A 21,971-nucleotide genomic window follows, 5' to 3' on the forward strand; every position below is an offset into this window, starting at 1 on the left:
TTTGCAACCATTTTTTGGGGGGGACGTGTATTTTAAGAGACAAATCTGAGTCTTAGTTCCGCAACTAAGAGTGTTGAAGCGCGGGGTTCAACTTCTCCTCTGTTTTGTTGCCCTGGCTACCAAACCTGTCCACATACTGTGTGAGAGTGAAGTGTTGCATCTCTTTCATCTCAATATCCTAGTCAATTCATTGATGCTAGGCCCTGCTTTATTGAAGTTTTGAGACATTGCAAGCCAAGAAATTGTGAGATAGAGCATTCCATTGCGAGAGTTTTTGATTGCCGATCGACAGGCCAAAGTGCACGGTTCTGACTGTCTGCCTGGTGGTCAACCTGCCTATACTGTCCCTCTTCTCTCTCCGTCCCTCGCAAGCTATGAAAGATGCAAGTGTTCTCGGAAGTACGGCAACTAATCAGTCTCCTCCGGTCCAAAAATACTGAATCGTAGGAGTTATTATTTTGGAGTCGACTATCCACCACTAAGTCATCATCGTTAACAGTTGGAAAATGGCAGCGAAAGGCAAGAGACAGCAGCAAACTGTACGGCAATAATTTGAGAAGTTAAATGAGAMAGAAATGCAAACTTTACGAGGTACAGTAATGGTAGTGCAGGTGCAATGCTTAACCATTTGAAAAGGGACGCACCGCACCGTGAGACCCAAACCATTGCTGGCAGTAGCAAAGCTACATTGTGAATTTACGTGGAACTTTATGCAATTTACCATTTTAATGGAAACCCGTTAAAAATAGCAGTTTAAACGTTAAGATAAATTGTCCATTTGTCACATCCCAAATTAATTTATACCTAACTTTCTCACTCAACTAATACTGTGAATATTTAACATGCATTTTTCTGGAAATAATTTGTTACATCCTACTTTCGTTGCTAGGCTGAACCGTGGRGTGGTCACACATTTGACTTGATCAAAAAGGGGTTAGCCAAATTCTCCTGTTCTTCCTCTAAACTCAACACCCCTCCTGTCTTTCAAACCCCCTTGTGTTTATAGTACATTTTATTGAATTCTCCCTCACCATTGCCACTGCCTTTTGACACAAATCCAGATGCATTTGGTTCCAGCGTAGAGATATGGATGGACATATAAACACACTAACCTAAAAACTCCATAAAAACTATTCAACTTAACCAATAACGTTAGTGGTAAATRCAATTGACTGTCAGAAAAGGTATGCAACAGAGGAAAAAAAAGTGACAGCTCCGAGGGGTCCTGGTACATAGAGTAGACAAAATACTATTAAGTGGGGCTGTGTGTGTACTTACGGATACAAATATATGGCCTGGACAACGTCAATACGTGAAATGCTTGTTCTGACCCTAATCAGGGGATACTAACGTTATGCCAAAGTCAAGAGTGATCAGTCAAAACGAGAGTACAGGGTCGACAACAGTAGTGTAACTAATTTTCACGGAAAACAATGCTAAGTTACTGTACTTTGAAATACACCAACAAGGTTCGCTATATCGATGAGATTTCAGACAAACAAAATATGACAATTCGGTTTGTTTCCTTACAGGTAACGTAAACTCACCACATTCCGTACAAATGTGTGTAAYCGTGACATTCAAACRAGGCTACAAAGAWAACTAATGGGACAGTAGCGACTGTGTTGACTTCAAAATCGGGGGCGTGAACTAGGTTTCTATTCAAGCGTTGATCGACATGGTAATGGCTCTATAGTATTGGAGAAAAGTTGRAAAAAAACTGACCCTCCGTTACATCTTGACGTGTCATGTCGTAACGTACAGCACGCATAAAGCAACTATTTCTGTCTTACAATCTCTCTCCACGAGGTGTAGCACTTCTCTCATCGTTTAAAAACAAAAAATGGACAGTGACGGAGGTAAGGGGGATAACTAATACATTTTTTCGTCATCATTGCATGCGATCATCATTCTCAAAGCCGCTGTTTACTTCTAAGATCACTTTAGCACCGCCCTAAAAACTAGATTCAAATTCAACACAAACCTTCAAATAGCTATGTAATGACACATTATATAAACTATTTATAGTGTTTTATTTACATTTGAGGCGATAAGGTGATACGTTGGACAGATCGAGTGAAAAAAGCAATTTTCCCACACGACATCTGTCCTTCTCACTATCACGCATTAGTTTCGCTTCCCCATCCGCCATTTTTTTAAAGACCCGACGGGGCTCATTGCCTGCTTGAATTATGCAGAAACGGGCAGTGTTTAGGTCATGTAATTGATTTTGTTGGAAAGGGGAGAAATTGTGCTTTACAAYGGTATTGACATTACAGTTGATCTGGAAGTATTACGTTTTTGGGGCGCTAAAATAAGGGCAATTGTACGGACCAAGGCGATGTACGAGTTTACGTTAGCCTAGTGGTTAGRGCGTTGGACTAGTAACCGAAAGGTTGCAAGACCGAATCCCCGAGCTAACAAGGTAAAAATCTGTCGTTCTGCCCCTGAACAAGGCAGTTAACACACTGTTCCTAGGACGTCGTTGAAAATAAGAATTTGTTCTTAATTGACCTGCCTAGTTAAATAATGGTAAAATAAATAAAAATATGTTCTATAAAACGCCAACGTTTATCCACTACTCTTCAGACCACACAAAATGGCGACTGCAAGCAAGCAGCTCCARGTCCTTATTCTAAATATCAAACGCCTTTTCAAATGTTTTGTTACGATCTTACTTTAGTGGCAACTGCATAAGTGCAKATATCACGGTTTCGCCAAATCGAGCAAGAGAACACGCTTAAAACGAAGTCTCGTCAGGTATACAAAGAGTCCAGTCCGAAGCAACTAACGTTAGCAAGCTAAGTTTACATTACAGTTGTGGATCCTTGGCGTAGTTCCGAAATATTACATACTTCAAATCATGTTGAGGGAACGCAAATGGCGTATGTCCCGTCACTTGTCATCATTGTCAAATTGACAGGCCAGCTATGTGAGAAGTWAACACGTTCATCCTCGTTAACATCGAAGTGACAATTTGTTAAAAATCTAGCTAGTTAGCGAGCTAACGTTAGAACTGAAAAGCATGCGTTTCTTGCGTATCCTCTCTTCTAGAATGTAAGCGAACTACGTAACAATTTTAGTACCAGTATTCCAAAACGGTTAGGTAGTCTCGCACATACCATCCAAAACAACAAGCTGAGCTCATATGAAAACGTAACGTTAGTTGACTTACTTACTAGCTAATCAACTAGTTGTCAAAATACTGTTGATGTTGTTATTACTCAGTCAACGACCAGTGGCAAGTGATAGCAAGGTAGCTAGCTTGCTGGGCATTCTAGCAGGCTAGCTAATACTAGTGATGAGGGGTAGCTAGTTGATACAGTTAGCTTAGATAACGTTAGTGTAATCTTGTGTTGAGGCCCGTGGAAATCCAAATTGAGTAGGTTGTGATGTAATCAGGACAATTGCATAACGTTAACACTGAAGGGTTCGTWGTTTTTTTTGTTCGCTTAGTCAGAGATATCAGAAAATGATATCGCAGTTAACGTTAGCTTGTTTAATTCCCGTGTCTCAGTACCAGGCCTCCAGACGACTCGCTCCCAATAGGCGCACGCTACGACGACCTCAAAAACGACGGAGTCCTTAGATTTGTGCTCACGCAGGAGCTTCGTGTGAAATACATTACCTTCTAAAGGCTKTGCATTCACACGGTGTAATTTTTTTAAATAAAAACTCATTCGTTTTACCTCGTTTATTCGGTTGTCAAGGTGCGCGGGATCTTTCTTTCCCAGGATCCAGAACAAACACCTCTCGTCGYCGGTGACGTCATGCGCAGACAGAACGTGACGTACGTAACGCCGTGTGCACACAGGTTTGCATCAGTACATTGCTATACCGTACATTTTAGTTTTCACAATCGTATGCGCTGTATCACAACAAAAATAATCACGCTACACATGGTCAGCTTCTTCAGTGGTTTATCTACTTCAGTTCCTTATACCACATGGCAAAGCAACGCACAAGTGTATACCCAAAAGGCTCAGACTTGTTTGTTTCCATCTACACGGGCAACTGCTCTCTCCTGGGGGTCAAAGCCAGGCAACTGCTTCTTTTGAGCTTTCGTTTACATAGCAATAGCTAACTGTGAACTTTAACATCAGCTGTTTTGATTATACAGAGGTGTTGATTCTTTCATCTATCTTAAAACCTGTAAAGGAATTCTGGGATACTAGTAGATGTGAAACCTGGGCTGTCTAGAGGTAGAGGAATGGACTAATTGGGCAACCTTGCCTCAMTCCTCTGTTGATTTCAAATATAGGTGATGTATCAAGTTTTACAGAGCTATTACTTCCATTGTAAAGAGTTCTTATTGATTTAATAAAGAAATCAACAAATGTAAAAAAGTGTGGGGTATCAAAAATCAACTTATGGCTTACAGTATCAAAGGCCTTCTGGAAATCTACAAAATAAAATCATAGGGTCACCATCAAGTATTCATTATATTCACCCATATCCAGCACTAATGTAATATTGTTGGAAATGTGCCGCCCTTACATAAAACTACACTATTATTCACSAATAATAATAATGAAATGTAAAATGGTTTGGGCTGGGACGTCCCAAGGATCCCRAATAGCACTGACCGTAAAGAAATGGGACTCTAGTCACTGATTGGATATTTTGTGAAAAGTCGTAACCCGAAAACCAGGAAGTGCAGTGTGAAGGTTGGCGCAGTAGCAGCGCAAACATGGGGGTGAAAATCGAGGTGTTTCGTGTGAGTAAATAGGTTTGTTTCATCATAATGTCATGATTAATAGCATACACGAGGGATCCTAGCCGCAACAAGAAAAAAGACTGCACGCGAAAYGCTCTATATTGTTGTAGAAATAGCTACACGTTGATCGTTACAGTAGCTAGCTATCCAGCCAGGTGGTCACGTAACATCATCCTCGTCAACACTGATGTTATTTTAGGGGACACACTCTTTTCACGCCACTTCGATATTGATTTTCGTAGCAGTTTAGGAGAGCATTTTCGCTAACCCTTTAACTAACTTTAACCTCCGTCTCCCAACCTGCTGTGTAAGTTCTCCTAAGTTAACCTGCTACGAAAAAGTATGGATGTCAAACATTCAGGCTGCTACGCATGAATTGATTTGATCACYGACGTCATGATTTGATCACTGACGGTTTTTTCCAGAGTTCCCAATTGTTTTGAAAGCACCAACTGCCTGGTTGTTGTCTGATGACTGTAGTGGTAACTGATACACAAATCAATGTAGCTATCTATTATACTGACTATCATGTAACATGTCTAACAAAGAGATGATAGGGACTTGATATAGATGTTTATTTTGTCTGTGTTCCTTTGTGATCAGATGATGCTGTATTTGTCCTTCCCTGTAACCATGTTCTGGATCTCCAACCAAGCAGAGTACTTTGAAGAATATATTGTGAAGAGAAAGGTTAGTGTTAACTTGATTGGTTGATTGATTCATTTAGTTTATTTCATRATTAAAAGTACATAGAACTAAGGTTGCTTCAGCCGGAGACAACAGTCATTACATACATAACAATTGTTGATGTTGACACACAATAAAGCCCAATGGCTTATTATGCTCTGGTTCATTCTTTCAGTGCTTTTAAACTTTGTTTTGGCTACGTTTTATTAGATTGYGTAGACAGTCTGAGAAGGTTGACAGTACTGTCTGACAAACTAAAGCAAATTCTGACATTTTGTGTATGACCATGTCATAAGTCGTTTTTATCTGTTGTTCATTAATGTTAAACTTTACTTTCCTCTTTCATGGTGATCTCTTCTACAACCTTCAGAGGGAGATTTTCCCCCCCGATGAGAAGATGCATGTGAGTGTGTGAATAATGTCATGTTATTATGCAGTTACACATTTTCTCTTGATTTAGGAACAATGAAGTATGACATATCAATGCCTACCAATAGTGACACTTTTGGAGGGTAAAGATTTGAGATTAAAGGAATATCCCACTCCCAATACAATTTAACATAATATTTTGAGTGGAATAACCCTTTAAGAACTGTTTTGATTTGGTCTGGGATTGAAGGACTGGGGATGTTGTATTTGTTGTCAATGTCTCTGTCCTCCATAATTGAAAATAAAATAAATAACTGTTTTGATTGACAGTGGTAGATTATGACTGAACGATCTGTGTTACAGAGGAAAGAGCTGGAAGACTTCAAAGAGCGGATGCGAGACCGCAAGGAGCGGCGGCTACTGAAACGGATGGCCTTGGAGGAGGCTGAGAAGGAGTGAGGAGGACAGTGCAGAGAGACAATCGGAGGAGGACGATGTCCCCAATGCCCAATCAGCTGCCTGTTTTTCTACTTGTTGTTCCACAGGAGGGGGGAGCAGTGTCACTGTCAGGCCCATGGACTGGAACATGTGCTGCGTCACAAAAGGCACCCTATTACCTATTTAGTATACTACTTTGACCATGGCCCATAGGGCTCTGGTAAAACGTAGTGCACTGTATAGGAGAAAGGGTGCCGTTTGGGGTTGGAGGATTTTGGATGTCGTGGAGTATGTAGGCTATACTATACACGGTTTGGGAGGGTGTGCTTGAGGGGGACCTTCAAGTTACCCCTTTGAACCGAATAGTCTTGCTGAAAAGCTTTTAATGAAATACTTTATTTCACTGCAATCAAACTAGGACTTTATTGTTGATGATCTGCTCTGTCATGGTGTTGATGTAAAACATTGAGTGTGTATGATTGTCTCATAAAAAAAGATGTGGGATTGAAATATGAGGACAGAATCATAAGGCTTGGAATATAATTTATTTATTTTGTTTTAGAATACATGTCTTTTGTACATGGGTGTTTCAACATTGTCCTTCATTAAAGTTTAAATGTGTCTTTGCCTGTTTTCTTTTTTTTGTGATGACCATTCTGGTCTAGAAACAGTATGATGTCACAAAGCCCCTGTGTTGTGATTTGGACCATGCTGTGACATGTAATTTTATGGCTGAGTCGTGTTCAGTTGGGAGAAAACATTTAGAATCTGGCAGGTACTAGCTGAAATCATCCAATGAGAACACATTTTTCAGTTTTGTGTCGTAAAACGTTTTGCTACGGTGTGCTCTAAAGAACACAACCCAGCCTACTGTATCTTCCCTCTAATACGTCAAGTTTTATAGGGGCCTCTGGAAACGGGACTATGGAGGCTAGTAGGCGGTTGGCAGCTCGCCTGCATACCATCACGGTGCTCGGGAAACACTTCTGGACGCACAACTTCTCCGTCTCCCTACTCTTGGATGAGCTGGGCAATGTGCCACAAGTCACAGGGTTGATTTTCTGCAAAGTTCGCTTGCTTGATGGCTCCTTTACTGAGGAATCTCCAAGGTGAGCATGGAGGGGGGTACAGCAGAAATATGGTGGTGTGTCACCAACTCTAGTGAGCAAGGGAGCTTTTAGTTGAATCTGTAGTCTTTCCTCGATTCCTCACGTCCTCTCACCTGAAAAAAACAGGGAAGCAAGGACAGACTGCATTAGAGGCGAACATCCAAAATTTGACGAAAGACTTAAGATTCACCCACAGTTACAGAAATACTATTATCAAGTTGTCTGTGTAACCCACAGAGTGGAAGTCCTGCACAACTCAGTGCAATGGGGAAAGATGTTTGAATTTGAGTGCCAAACTGCAGTCAACAGCTTGTCTGGAGTCCTGGATGACTGCATGTGTAGACTGTCAGTTCGCAAGGTCAGCTAATTTATCATAAATCAGAGTATCTTCCTGCAAAACAGTGTGTTTTGTGTCCCAAACGGCTCCCTATATAGTGCACTACATGGGGAATAGGGTGCCATTTAGGATGYAACATGGCAATTGTTACTAAATGGAGTAAAATTTGATAAAATATCCCATCTAGGTAAAACAGCATACATAAAATGAGGTGTGTTGTGTTTTGAATCTCATTTGAATCTTATTCAAATGTGCTGAAGGAGAGCGAAATTATGAAAAATATTAAATAACCTGTTTTTCTGTTCATGCAGGACACAAAGGGAGGAAGGTCATACCAAAAGGTACGTTTGAGAGGAGAGTGACCACTGTTCCACATGTTCATGGGAAAGCTCCCAACATATAGCATAGTAAGGGCTTGCTTACACTTATCCACACCCTTTAGATTGGCAGACATGGAAGGTATAGATGCATGAGGGTTGTTTTTTCTGTAGGGCATCCCTTTTTCTCACACCTTCAGTAATAATATCTCTCAATTTCCATGTTATTAGGTGGGTTATGTCGACCTCAACCTGTCTGAGTATGCAGGCTCTGGGTATGTGACCCGGCACTGCCTCCTAGAGGGATATATGAACAAGGACAACAAGCTGGACAACTCCCTTCTCAAGGTCAGCCACAATTATTTAGGTCCAAACGGGACCCTACTCCCTTTATAGTGCACTCCTTTAGTGCACTACATGGGGAGAATAGGAGAAGTAGATAAGTCCTCAGACAGCACTGCTTAAGTCATAGTAAAAGAACAAAAGGTGGGTGCTCTTAGAGAAATGGAAGTTTGCAGTTGATGAGTACATTTTGTGAAAACAAAGTCTTGTAACAAAACCGATCCTGTATAACTTGTTGGATTTATTGGTTACCTGTCCAGGTGGGCCTACATATGCAGCTGCTCCAGGGAGACCCATGTTTCAGAGTGTGAGGATCTTATTAATAGCATTGATCAACTATTATTCACTGATACGGTATTATGGATGTTATTGCACATAAACTACTACTATTCAACCATCTCTTCATTTATATTAATTTCCCAATTTTGATTACATTATGCCGATTATAGTCTTTGTCACTCTCCTGTTTGTGCTTTCCTCAGTCCTACCCAGCATTCACTACCAAATGGAACTTTATCATCTGAGAATGTCGAGCAGCCCAGAGAAAGCACCTCCAGTCACTCTGAGCCTGGTATGTGTGACCAGCCAGGGTTTGGACCTGTGCTACAAGTCTGTCAACCTGCTGAGCTAAAGCCTAGGCATTAACTCAGGAAAGCTAAAACACAAATCTTTAGGGCTTAGACCTGTGTGGTTAACCTAACAACCTCTGTTTAATATGTTTGTAGGCAAACACACCAACTCACAGAGATGCACCAATTAACTATCCTCATCAAACTGCAACCACCAAAGATCATTTGGCATTTGAAGTGAACCCCACAATGTTTTCAGGTTCATCAGAGGACACCCTGAGAACCCTGAGAAGGCAGCTGGTGATGAAGGGGGGGCTGCTGCTTGATGCCATGCCCAGTCAGAACCCAGAGGCACAGGAGAGGGCCAGAGTTGTCAGTCAGTTGACTCGGGTCGGGAACACACGGGTGGATGCCCAGGATGTGGTTGAACATCTCTGTCTAGAGAGCTTGGGCTCAGTATTTGAGCTCCCTCCTCCCATGGAAGGTGCTTTGAACTTGATGCTGGTTTCAAGAACACAGATGAATCCTACCCTATGTAGGATTAAAAGCATGACATACTACTCAATAGAGAGTGCTAATGCTTAGTATCTATATATATTACAGAAGCTGGACTTGCACTCTTTGTTGGTCAGGATGGCACCACAACCCTTGGTGTCACTCATATACAGAACAGGTAGCCTATTGGAGATGGATCTCAACTGATCCTTGAATTGTTATATGTTGATTCTAATGTAATGAGATTCTGATTCTTAATTGGATTTCCTGTGATGCCCAACTCTGTCTCAACAGGGACTCCCATGCTGGAAGTGTAGAGAATGTCATCATAATGAAATAAATACAATGAAATAAAGATGTTTCACAACCAAACCACAAGAAAATCCTATTTTCTTTGCTCCTACCCTGTATCAGAGACCTACTGTAAATGACAATGTTTTAATGCAAATTAAGTCATGAAGAATATGAATAACACTTTAGTCAAATTGGAAACTCATATTTACTTATTAATTTTGAGTGCATTTGAACACTTTTCTATCTTTAAAAAASGAAGCGGACATGACGTAGATGCTATGTTTACGTCAGCCAAGTTAAAAAATGTAATGGAAAAAAATCGACAACACGGAAGTGTCAAGATGGCTCCAAGCGGACTGAAGGCTGTAGTCGGAGAGAGTAAGTTAATACATTTGTTAATTTTATAACTCTCTACTGTTCGACGTTCTGCGGTCGAAATAGTGCCTTTTTAATACCATCAAGTTTTTAGTTTGTCACGAAAATTAATAACAGAAAACATCCAAACTGCCTGGCTAGCGATGCATAGCATTCGCCACTCAAGCAAGTTGCTTCCTAGTAATGCCTGGCCATGGGAAATAGCTAGCTGTCATTAGGCTATTTAAAATGTAAATATTAAATGTGACTGGGAAAGGTATGCCTCATCACTAGTAGTAGTATTTCAAGTAAGCTCTAAAACTTGTTTTGCTAACTTTAGAAAAGTTTGGCCATACGCACGTCCTTGAAAACATAGTTGCTGGTCTAATGAACAATACTAGTAAAGAACAAGAAGGCCCGCACACTATTAAAGATCCCAATTCACCGCTTTTTTGACAACGTTTCGATCCGAAACGGATCTTCGTCAGGTCAAACATACAGTGCACACATAYCAAAATATACACATCTCACCTCACGTGACCATTGCGGACATGACGCATGGTGGATACAAAAAAKATTAGTTTATCTCTAATAATTTTATAACAATGAGATGGGTACATGTCGTAGTTCCAAAAAATAATATATATTTACAAAATGACCAAGTCRGTGACTTGGAAGTCAAGAAGAAATGGTCTGATATCAAACTCCTGGTTCAGACCTCTAAGAGACATGGTACACAAACGGTGGATCCAATACAATTATCTTCTCAATAATAGATTATCAGYATCTCCCCCCTCCTAGGAGTCTTAACATGTTCGATGGCAATGTATCTCAAAGAGCTAATGTTGTGAAGAACCACCACATTGTCTAGAAGGGTACTACGTGGCACCGGTGGAATGTCAGACCTCACCAACATTTGACTGATGTTGGGAGCGCGTCTGAAGACTACCCGCGGGGGTTCTTTAAACGTCTTTTCCAGTTGTGGATCAGTGCTCAAGATGTACCCGTKTTTTTTTWATGATGTGATCGAACTGTTTACCAAGTGGGGAGTATTGAAGGAAGCATTGAATGCTTTGGTCAGGAGGCCGGGGAGGTTTGGGCGTGAGGCTTTCATCCTGGGTCATATTTTTACAGCGTTCCCTTGTGTTTTGCTTACTTTATTATGGAAGCTATGATGGGAACAATAGGTCAAGTTGGGTGTAGCTAGTTGATTGTGGGCTGCCTTGTGATCAACYGTACACGTGAAGGAAGACGATGTGTACCTACTACCTGTGTAAGTTTGTTCCTTTGCCTTTTACGACCCAATTAGTTACTGTTTGACACTGGCTACCAAACGCCACCTGAAAAAACATAGATAAATTGGGTCAACTTTAAGAGATCTCTGTCAAATATGGAACCAGGAGAAAAAATACTGATTACAGAACCTAGACTACTGTTGTCTATTTCCAAATGTTTTGCCTCTTGCCAGGCCATCATTGTAAATAATAATTTGTTCTTAATTGACCCCCCCCAGGTAAACTAAATATAAAATAAACAGCTCTACTCATTCTGAGTTATTGGACACATTTCAGTTTTGTTACTGTAATATTTCATACTTCCTCTGTCTGTCTTTCCTCATCTCTTAAGAAATCCTGAATGGAGTTATCAAAAGTGTGAAGAAGGATGGAGAATGGAAGGTATTGTAAAAAATGTTTTGCGAGTTGCTCTGAAAAGGTCCATGTCAAAAGACATAATGTCTAATGATCAATTGGATTTTTACCAATCTGTTTGTCCAGGTGCTCATTGTGGACCACATCAGCATGCGAATCCTGTCCTCCTGCTGCAAGATGTCAGATATCATGGCAGAGGGGGTGACTAGTAAGTGTTGGGATGGGATGGCCAGTGGGCTAGGCTACTTGTATTTGTCAATAACAATTTATTAGATCAAGGGACACATCATTCTAAACTAGGTTCAGAGTAGACCTGGGTTCAAACAGTATTTGTTTTCTTTCAAATACTTAAGCTGCGCTCAACTGAGCTTGTCTGGTGCAATGGTACCAATAGTTCCAAAAGTACAAACCCAACCCCTCCCACCTGGCACTTGAGACAGGCTCAATTAAACGCTATTTGAAAGAAGTAAATACTATTTGAACCCAGGTATGGGTCATAGTATGAGGAAGTGAGTGTCTGTGGAGGCGTTCTTCAGTTAGGATTGTACAGTCACTAACTGATCTTCCTTTTCCTCCCCTAGTTGTGGAGGACATCAACAAGCGCAGGGAACCCATCTCTAGCCTGGAGGCCATTTATCTGATCTCTCCTTCAGAGAAGGTGAGAAGTGTGTTTCCCCTGCCATTCCCCCTTTCACTATGTCATCAACTGCCATATCCTGTACTGCTGTAAAGCAATCTTACACTCTTCATCTTCCTCTTTTTCTCTCTCTCACCTGTGTGTGTGTGCGGATGTTCTCAGTCGGTTCGTGCTCTCATCAATGACTTCAAAGAGATTGCTTTCACCTACAAAGCGGCGCACATCTTCTTCACAGACAGTAAGACCATTTGTTTTAAAGTGTTATAAAAACTTCAAAAATGTACTCTTCCCTTGTCTGATACAAAAAAATGTGGTATCCTTCTGGTCATGTCTCTCTTGAAAGGAGATTCTAAATCTAATTGAGATTAACCTCGCAAAATGACAAAAAGCAGGAATATTTTGTTTAATAATACAAAATAACTGTTGGTTTTGTGACAATCACCTATCMTGCAGACTGCCCAGATGCTCTTTTTGCTGAGATTGGGAGGTCCAGAGTTGCCAGAGTCATCAAGACTCTGAAGGAGATCAACGTGGCTTTCCTGCCATATGAGTCCCAGGTGGGTACCTACCTACCCTACAGCACCTTCTTTGAACTTTGCTCAACTCTGGTCGCATGGCCAAATTGGCAAAAGTCTCATATTGCCGCCTCCCATTGAAAACAACACATTTTCTGGTAGTTTGATCGCTCTAAGGAGTATCCAGTGAAAATGCCCAGTAATTGTCGTCTCTCGCTCTCTCTCCCTCACGCCATTCCTCTCCCTTCTCTATTCTAGGTATTTTCCCTGGACGATCCCAGCTCCCTGCACTCGTTCTACAGTCCAGTTGGAGAGGGGAATAAAGACAGAATGATGGAGACTCTGGCAGAGCAGATCGCCACCCTCTGTGACACCCTGAAGGAGTACCCTGCCATCCGCTACCGCAGGTACCTATACACACCATACCCTAACTTACAGACAGGTCTCATAAATACAGGCATACAAGTGCTACCAGAGGTTTCAGTGGGAATTGGATGTTCATCTGAGTAAATGGATACTTTTAGTCCTCCAATAGTGGACGAAGGTAGCAACACCCCAAATGGATCGCGAATTGACACTTTTCAATGTCTTTTTCAAAGCTCATCACACATGTCTTGCATACAGAGCCTGTCTTCAATGGTCTTTTTGCACATCTGTGTCTGTGCTAGTTCAGTCGCAAGTCACCCCTCTCTCTCTCGTTCTCTCCCTCCCTCTACCATAGCGGTCCTGAGGAGAATGCCAGACTGGCTGAGGAGGTGTATCAGCGTCTGAACGCCCATAAAGCAGACAACCCCAGCATGGGAGAGGTGAGGAGAGGAGACCCCAACGCCTCACCACCTCTCGCAATACACAACACTTCTTTACAGTACTAATAGTACCATGTCTGCTTGGCTCAATGACCGTTCACTCCCTGAAAATACACTGCATTGAATGACTTCTATCGGGCACCATCAAATGCTTTGTCTTTATGATACTAGGCTTATGCTATGATTATTGAAGCATTTTGAAAGTGTTACATCTATCGGAGTCTCTCATAGCTACTTCTACTTTCTCACTTGATTTCCTGTAAGTTATATTTCACACTCTCTGTTGCTCGGCTACTTTTCTCTCCTTTTCTGTCTTTCCTAGCTGGCATTTCCTTAAGCCTGTGTTGGACTTCTGAAGGCATGTATTCATTTGATATAATTTACCTTTCTGCTGTTATCTTCTCCATGGTCTCTCTGCCTCAGTACCCAGCACAGTAATACCATTTTCACACTATCAGAACCGTACTGTGCTGGCTCGGATATGTGTTTTTCACAACAAAATATCCACTGTGGTGTGTGCATAAGCAGGCCAGCGCAGTACAGTGTGAAAAGGGTATTAGAATACACATGGCAGAGATATTTTCTTGTTTTTTGTGGTTGTACTTTTAGAAAAAATTGAATGTGTGAAAGGCTGGMGTAAAAAAAACTCTTCTGAATGTGGTCAAGTCTGATGGTGGCACTGAGTAGGTGACTTGTTGGTAAATCCTGTTACCCAAAAGCATTCCTGACATTCTATTGTATAGCTAGAGACAATATATTTGATATATAACAATATGCCCTGTCTGCATTGAAGGAGTTAACTGGTAATTAAAAAGTGACATTTTTAGGTATAATTTCTTGCCCTGACATGAGATGTCTCATGCGTTTTCAGGGTCCTGACAAGGCCAGGTCACAGCTGTTGATTGTGGACCGTGGCTTTGACCCTATCTCTCCCATTCTTCATGAGCTGACTTTCCAGGCCATGGTCTATGACCTTTTGGACATCAAACAGGACATCTACAAGTAGGCTTAGTTTGGCAACCTGTTCCCAATATACTGCACTACTTTTGACCAAGGCCCATGATGACCATATGGAAAATGCTATACAGACACTCCTGACCTGCAAAACGATACTTCATTTCAGAATTGGTTAAGATTAGCTTAAGGTTAAGGGTCAGTTTTGCATTTTGGTTAGTCGTTTTACAGGTTAGGAGTATAACCTTTCTCCCACCATATTATTATTATTATTATTTTTTTTTTTTAATGTAGCTATATATAGTACTAATGTATAGTTACATATCATACCATGAGTAGAAGAAGGTATCTGTTATCCCTGTATAACGGTTGTTATTTTGTGTGTTCTAGTTATCAAACGATCCCTGTGTTATTGTGTGTTGTAGATATCAGACGACTGGGATCGGGGACTCGAAGGAGAAGGAGGTTCTCCTGGACGAAGACGATGATCTGTGGGTCCAGCTGAGACACATGCACATAGCCGACGTCACCAAGTAAGACACACGCTCATCAAGATCACATACGACTAGTGTTTTTAATTCATCTAACCTCAACTAATAAGRGATGACATGATCCAGAGTTGATGGAGGTAAGTTACGAGTGTTGTATTCAGGAAGTGAATTGTGAAAATTCATATCATGAATTCTCTTTCTTGAATTGAACACTGAATTGAAGCCAGCGCTGGGTTCAGATGTTGATGCTCTTTGTTCGTGTTTCAGGAAAGTGACGGAGCTGCTGCGTGTGTTCTGCGAGAGCAAGAGGATGTCCACTGATAAGGCCAACATCAAAGACCTGTCTCAGATGCTTAAGAAGATGCCACAGTACCAGAAGGAGCTCAGCTTGGTGGGTATTCCTTGTCTTTCCATCTAAAAATCAGTTGATTGGTTGAGGCTGGCATTCATGTCTCTCCAGTGATCACATACTGTCAGCCTAAATGTCAACACATGTTCTATTCACATTTGGCAAAGACACGGGCCGTGTTCCAATGTCCATACTAGCAGACAGTAGGATTTTTACCTGCTACGCTGAAAGCTTAGTGCAAGTTACTTTATCCTATTGTTCTCAGGAGTGAGCTGCACGCAAAAATAAAAAAATAAAGTGCATTTTACACTCAAGGGGCGTGAGCCTGATTTAATTGAAATTAATAGGAGCGTATTACCCTCTGCAAATGTTGCGCATCCGGTGTAGCAGGCCACTTATAATGCATGCCCAATACATTTTTTCATTCTACTGTGCCTTCAGAAAGTATTCAYGCTCCTTGACTTTTTCCCCMAAAAATTGTGTTACAGCCTGAATTTAAAATGAATTAAATTGAGATTTTCTGGGGTCACTGGCCTACACACAATACCACAATGTCAAAGTGGAATTATGTTTTTTAGAAACTTTTACAAATTACTTAATAATGGAAGCTGAAATGTCTTAAGTCAATAAGAATTCAACCCTTTGGTTATGGCAAGCCTAAATACGTTCAGGAGTAAACATTTGCTTAAGTCACATAATAAGTTGCATGGATTCACTGTGTGTAATGGTGTTTATCATGATTTTTGAATGACTACCTCATCTCTGTACCTCACACATACAATTATCAGTCGAGCAGTGAATTTCAAACACAGATTCAACCACAAAGATCAGGGAAGTTATCCAATGCCTTGCATAAGAATGGCCACCTATTGGTAGATGGGTTAATAAAAATACAGACACTGAATATCCCTTTGAGCATGGTGKTTATTAATTAATTAAMATACAGGCGTCCTTTCTAACTCAGTTGCCGGAGAGGAAGGAAACTGCTCAGAGATTTCACCATGTTACAGAGTTTAATGGCTGTTATAGGAAAACTAGGGATGGATCAACAACATTGTAGTTAACTCCACTATACTAACCTAATTGACCGAGTGAAATGAAGGAAGCCTGTACAGAATAAAAATATTCCAAAACATGCAYCCTGTTTGGAACAAGACAGTAAATTATTACTGCAAAAAAATTGGCAAACCAATTACCTTTTTGTCCTGAATACAAAGTGTTATGTTTGGGGAAAATACAATATAAAACATTAGTGAGTACCACTCTCCATATTTTCAAGCATAGTGGTGGCTGCATCATGTTATGGGTATGCTTGTAATCTTTGTGTGTAACCTTTATTTAACTAGGCAAGTCAGTTAAGAACAAATTCKTATTTACAATGACTGCCTACTGGGGAACATTGGGTTAACTGCCTTATTTAGGGGCAGAACGACAGATTTTTGCCTTGTCAGCTCGGTGATTCGATTCAGCAATCTTTCGGTTACTAGTCCAACGCTGTAACCACTAGGCTACCTGCCACATCTTTAAGGACTGTGGAATTTTTCAGGATAAAAAAATTAATGGAATGGTGCTAAGCACAGGCAAAATCCTAGAGGAAAAGCTGGTTTGGTCTGCTTTCCACGAGACACTGGTAGATGAATTCACCTTTCAGCAGAACAATAACCTAAAACACAAGTCCAAATCTACACAGGAGTTGCTTAYCAAGAAGACAGTGAATGTTCCTGAGTGGCTGAGTTCCAGTTTTGACTTAAATCTACTTGAAAATCTATGTTAAGACCTGAAAATGGTTGTCTAGCAATGATCAACAATCAATTTGACAGGACTTAAAGAATTTAGAAAAGAATGGGCAAATGTTGYGCAATCCATKTGTGGAAAGCTCTTTGAGACTTACCCAGAAAGACTCAGAGCTCTATAATCACTGCTAAAGGTGCTTCTACAAAGTATTGACTCGGGTGTGAATGTATTTAATTTTCCCTCCAAAATTAAACAGTTCTTAAAAACATTTTGATTGTGTCATTATKGGGTAGTGTGTAGATGGGTGAGAACTGCAATTTAATCCATTTTGAATTYAGGCTGTAACAACAAAGTGGAGTATCATGATAGTGTTTTGTGATGACATCAACTTTTAGAAGTTAATAAGTAATGTATTTCTTTTGATTTGCAGTACTCCACTCACCTGCACCTGGCTGAGGCCTGCATGAAGAAATTCAAAGCCTCGGTGGACAAGCTATGTGAGGTGGAACAGGTCAGTGTTGCTACAAAACAGAAGTCCCAAATGGCACCCTATACTCTATATAGTGCACTACTTTTGACTAAGACCCATAGGGATCTGATCACAAGTAGTGCACTATTTAGGGAATAGGGTGCCATTTGACACGCTACCATAGTGTGACGCTGTCTGGCGTCCTAGTGGGCATCCACTTCACTAATGTTGTGTAAAGGGCTTGAGACGAGACGTGTCGCACATCTCTATCAAGTGTCCCTCTCTGAACCTACAGTAATGCACAGGAAGCTGTTGTCATGTCATACCTAGTCTTTTAAAGACCATTAATGTTGCCAGGCTGTTATTACTACATCCATCCAGAAATCTTACACCATAAGACATCGTACATCTCAGACTAGAACCCCTTTCCCTTCCTGGTTCCCAGAACAGCTCCTACTTTCTCCCTCAACACATTTACCCCGTGCCAAATGGCACCCGAGTCCCTATTTAGTGCATTACTAATAGCGTTCCATTTGGGATGCATGCATTGTTTGTTTTTTTATATTTTATTTTTCCATTTTCCAATTTAAGAACATTCAAAACAAAAGAGAAAAGATATTAGACAACAATAGGACAAAGTGACAGTAACAGACGAGMGTAAAAAAAAATATATATATATAATTATATATACAAACATACAATACATTTTTTTATAATGAGACATTGGATCATATGGTCACCTGCCGTAGGCTACATATTATACATTACGTGTGAAACATTATATAAGGATTATATAGAGATTCAATCAATGTGATGTGGGGGGAGATTCTCTATATAGTCAAAAGGTTGCCAAATTCTGTAAAATGTCTAACTTATTCCTCAAGCRGTAAGTGATTTTCTCCAGTGGGATACAACTATTAACTTCYGATAGCCACATTGYAACTGGCAGGGRGGAATCCAATTTCCATTTCAAGGCAATACATTTCTTGGCAATCGCTAGCAATATTTCTGTTAGCTTTATAGTATGGCTTTGCCTAAGATTGGAGTTAGTAAAGTTGCCCAGTAGACAGACCTCCGGGTCTAAAGGGAATGCAACCCCGTGAATTGAGGATATGGTATCGCATACCCCCTGCCAGAAACCGTGTAGTTTTGAACACTGCCAAGTGGAATGGAGGAATGTTCCTTCATCTGAGCCACATCTAAAACATAGGGAGGAGAGCATGCATTGTTTTGATCTTAATGATTCTAATAGCGCCGCTCGGGTTTGTTTCCTAGTCTTTAACATGGTAGGTTTAGTGGTGGATCATTTGAGACGTACCCAGCATGTCCAGGAGTGAGGTAATCCGGGTCTGATTGTGGGACTAGGATCTGCAGTGTTAATGCACTGATGTGTGACTGATGCAGATGGGGGGGGGACCTAAATGCATCATTCTCTGAGTGGTGTTGTCGATTTGTTGTTTTCCCCCGTATGTTTCCCAGGACCTGGCCATGGGGACTGATGTAGATGGGGAACCCCTGAAGGATGCCATGAAGAGCATCGTCCCTGTACTCCTCAACACCGACATCGACCCCTATGACAAGATCCGCATCATACTGCTCTATGTCTTCCACAAGAAGAAGGGTAGGTCAACAGAATGGCACTGGCTGCATGATCCCAATGTGTCTGCTTTCTGTCAATGCATGGTCAAGACACACACACACACACACACACACACAGCAGGTACAGCAATATGAGCGTTTCTAATATGATAGGACACCGTACTCTCCACCTGACTGCTATTGAAATGAAATGGTAGTTTTCCTGAACAGCTCTATAAGATTGACTTGATCACATTTCTTTGGTGTGTGTGTGTATATATTTGTGGATGTTGGCCTGAGGAGCAGATGGTGGTCTTTAAGTTGAGCGCTTGGCTCTACTCTGTAAATAATGATGGTCTCTCTAAGGATATATGATGTGGTTACTGTTGATACTCGGGGGATGACAACAGGCTAGCTAAGGAAGCAGTTTTGATTAGGCTAACTTGATGAGTCGTCACTCATCACGTTTTCCAGCTCTACTCTGTATAACGGTGGTCTCCTCACACACAGGCATTGGAGAGGAGAACYTGACCAAGTTAATCCAGCATGCCAACGTGCAGGCAAACAGCAACATCATCACCAACCTACAGCACCTGGGCTGTCCTGTCATCGCTGGGGTCAGTAGGGCTCTGTCTCTCCGGTCTCTCCGCCACTCTCTCTCTCTCACGTTTTTGGGCTGAACAAATGCCTCTCTTTACAGTGAAGCCTTTTTTCCGCTTGTTATATTTTGAAGGATGTGAAATGTTGTGTTTCAGGCTCTCAATGCAGGGAAAACACTGCCTGAGAAGAAAGAGCGCAAGGAGAGCACGTACCAGCTCTCCCGATGGACACCCACCATCAAAGACGTGATGGAGGTATGGAGGAGGAGAAGGATAGACAGTGTGGTTTGAGGAAGTTGGACCTGCTTTGAAATGGGCCTGGGCTTTCCCACCCAGACCCGATATGCGTACATACATTTAAAAAAAAAAATATATATATATATATATAGAGACCCTTTCACGAACTGACCCGGGACAACTAGACCCGTTCCATATAGACTTGGTCAGATCCAGGTCCGATCCGAGTGCAGGAAGCAGCAGAAAAGTACATTTTTAAGATTTTTTTTATTAACCGGAGCTGATAAAGCATGAGAGAGAGAGAGGTGCTGCTCTAGCAGGGACCGTACTGTTTGTGTACTGTGAGAGTAAGGGAGGATCACCAAGCAGACTCGTGCTATGTATTTTATTTAACTAGGCAAGTCAGTTAAGAAAACATTCTTATTTAGAATGACTGCCTAGGAACAGTGGGCTAACTGCCTTGTTCAGGGGCAGAACGACAGATTTTTACCTTGTCAGCTCGGGGATTCGATCTAGAAACCTTTCGGTTACTGGCCCAACGCTCTAACCACTAGGCTTCCAGCAGCCCCATATACCCTTGACAATAATATCAGATAAGACCCGTGACATTTTTTTGAATTCTGGATCGGGTCTCAGGTATTTGGGTACAGGTGGAGCCGTCAACAGCTGACTGACGACAGGACGGTCGGCCATTAGTGCAGTTGAGTCCGTTTCGGCGGTAACATGGACTCTAAACAAAGTGATTAAACTTTGTTGCTCCTTGTTGAAACAAGCAACAAAAACACCGCCCACAATGYAGCAGCACACATAGAAATAGAATGAATAGAAGTGGCTTGGAACCTATAACCCTGGCAAATTGACTGGTAAACTCATGGGTACACTCGCAATGGCTTCCTGATATAGACCCAGTCGGTATTAGATAGAGAGGCACGACCCTGCCCGTCTGTGGGGAAGACAACCTGTGCTTACCCCAGTGGCTCACAGCAAAAACTTGACCTTTTTCAACCACAATTCCCTTGTTTTAGTCAATTACAAAACTACATTTTAAGAAAAGTACATGTATAAAGATTACTTTTCAACATTGCCTGCTCTCTGGCCTTCTCACGACTTAGAAAAACGTTTAGGCTTCCCAGATCCCCCTTTTCTGTCATGACGATGCTAGCTAGCAGCCACTTGAGTGAGTGCTACCTACCGACCGGAACATTAAGCTAGCCAAGACCAACAACACAAACAARCGGACTATACGAGTAGTGAGTAGAGAGTAGAGTTCCAAACGGACTGTACTAAACAAGTTAAATGTCTTACCTGTGATGATGTTTTCCACACACATAGTTACGTGTACTCTACTTGGACACCGCGCCCCCCATTTCTCACTCTCCCACACCGAATAGCCTGAAGCCACAGGGCTCTTCTCACAGGCTCTGTTTCCCAATGTGGGAGCCCTGCAAACCATAGGTCAGTATTTTTGACCTGGCTACATGTACATTGAACAACACAGCAGCTTTTCTGCATGTTTTGTTGTTTCTGTATAACAACAAAAAATCTATGATGAAGTCGCCTCTTACAATGTGGATCAACAGGAAATAATGTTGGTTTTCCCCAACTTGTGGGCGTGGTCGAGAGGAATTCCTTATTACATGAATACCGACTGGGACTATTGTGAGGCATTTGACTAGCCAATTACTGTCATCCAAAAATTCCAAGTCTGACCAACCATGTCTGTCTATTTTTCCAGAATGCCATAGAGGACAAGCTGGACCGGAAGCAGTGGCCATTCATCTCTGAGCCTGCCCCCATCAACACCATGCAGACGACTGTCAGGTGTGTATACTCTATACACCACGGGGGGGAGGGGTGGAGCCGGTCTGGGGACAGAGAAGGGGCATGGCCTTATCGGAGGCAGATGGATAACCAGGGTCACATAC

The 21,971-nt window shown here is 41.6% G+C and overlaps 4 protein-coding genes across 4 annotated transcripts in view; 3 read left to right on the forward strand and 1 right to left on the reverse strand.

The window, feature by feature from the left end:
* Positions 1 to 3,796, reverse strand: part of LOC139029399 (uncharacterized) — a 41,863-nt gene extending 38,067 nt beyond the window's left edge. Inside the window, exon 1 of the transcript XR_011481701.1 lies at positions 3,690 to 3,796. The gene's annotated coding sequence lies outside the window, so the exon portion shown is untranslated. The remainder of the gene's footprint in view (positions 1 to 3,689) is intronic.
* An 813-nt stretch (positions 3,797 to 4,609) lies between these two features.
* Positions 4,610 to 6,833, forward strand: pet100 (PET100 cytochrome c oxidase chaperone). The gene is made up of 4 exons (XM_024011495.2): positions 4,610 to 4,717; positions 5,321 to 5,407; positions 5,775 to 5,807; positions 6,137 to 6,833. Exons 1-4 carry the CDS (start codon positions 4,691 to 4,693, stop codon positions 6,230 to 6,232), a joined length of 243 nt encoding a protein of 80 aa, XP_023867263.1. The 5' UTR covers positions 4,610 to 4,690; the 3' UTR covers positions 6,233 to 6,833.
* A 302-nt stretch (positions 6,834 to 7,135) lies between these two features.
* On the forward strand, positions 7,136 to 9,712 carry LOC139029398 (EEIG family member 2-like). The gene is made up of 8 exons (XM_070449214.1): positions 7,136 to 7,320; positions 7,558 to 7,678; positions 7,969 to 7,998; positions 8,206 to 8,322; positions 8,577 to 8,623; positions 8,799 to 8,887; positions 9,145 to 9,369; positions 9,489 to 9,712. Exons 1-8 carry the CDS (start codon positions 7,136 to 7,138, stop codon positions 9,560 to 9,562), a joined length of 888 nt encoding a protein of 295 aa, XP_070305315.1. The 3' UTR covers positions 9,563 to 9,712.
* Positions 9,713 to 9,970: 258 nt separating this feature from the next.
* stxbp2 (syntaxin binding protein 2) overlaps positions 9,971 to 21,971 on the forward strand; it is a 32,418-nt gene continuing 20,417 nt past the window's right edge. The window contains exons 1-16 of the mRNA XM_024011473.2: positions 9,971 to 10,052; positions 11,655 to 11,704; positions 11,804 to 11,885; positions 12,259 to 12,335; positions 12,477 to 12,552; positions 12,768 to 12,871; positions 13,088 to 13,236; positions 13,551 to 13,635; positions 14,507 to 14,637; positions 15,015 to 15,122; positions 15,348 to 15,471; positions 17,594 to 17,674; positions 19,112 to 19,253; positions 19,721 to 19,827; positions 19,966 to 20,064; positions 21,782 to 21,867. Coding sequence (XP_023867241.1) covers positions 9,983 to 10,052; positions 11,655 to 11,704; positions 11,804 to 11,885; positions 12,259 to 12,335; positions 12,477 to 12,552; positions 12,768 to 12,871; positions 13,088 to 13,236; positions 13,551 to 13,635; positions 14,507 to 14,637; positions 15,015 to 15,122; positions 15,348 to 15,471; positions 17,594 to 17,674; positions 19,112 to 19,253; positions 19,721 to 19,827; positions 19,966 to 20,064; positions 21,782 to 21,867 — 1,571 coding nt within the window. The 5' untranslated portion in view covers positions 9,971 to 9,982. The remainder of the gene's footprint in view (positions 10,053 to 11,654; positions 11,705 to 11,803; positions 11,886 to 12,258; positions 12,336 to 12,476; positions 12,553 to 12,767; positions 12,872 to 13,087; positions 13,237 to 13,550; positions 13,636 to 14,506; positions 14,638 to 15,014; positions 15,123 to 15,347; positions 15,472 to 17,593; positions 17,675 to 19,111; positions 19,254 to 19,720; positions 19,828 to 19,965; positions 20,065 to 21,781; positions 21,868 to 21,971) is intronic.

Source organism: Salvelinus sp. IW2-2015, linkage group LG20, assembly GCF_002910315.2.
Source record: "Salvelinus sp. IW2-2015 linkage group LG20, ASM291031v2, whole genome shotgun sequence".
NCBI classification, from domain to species: domain Eukaryota; kingdom Metazoa; phylum Chordata; class Actinopteri; order Salmoniformes; family Salmonidae; genus Salvelinus; species Salvelinus sp. IW2-2015.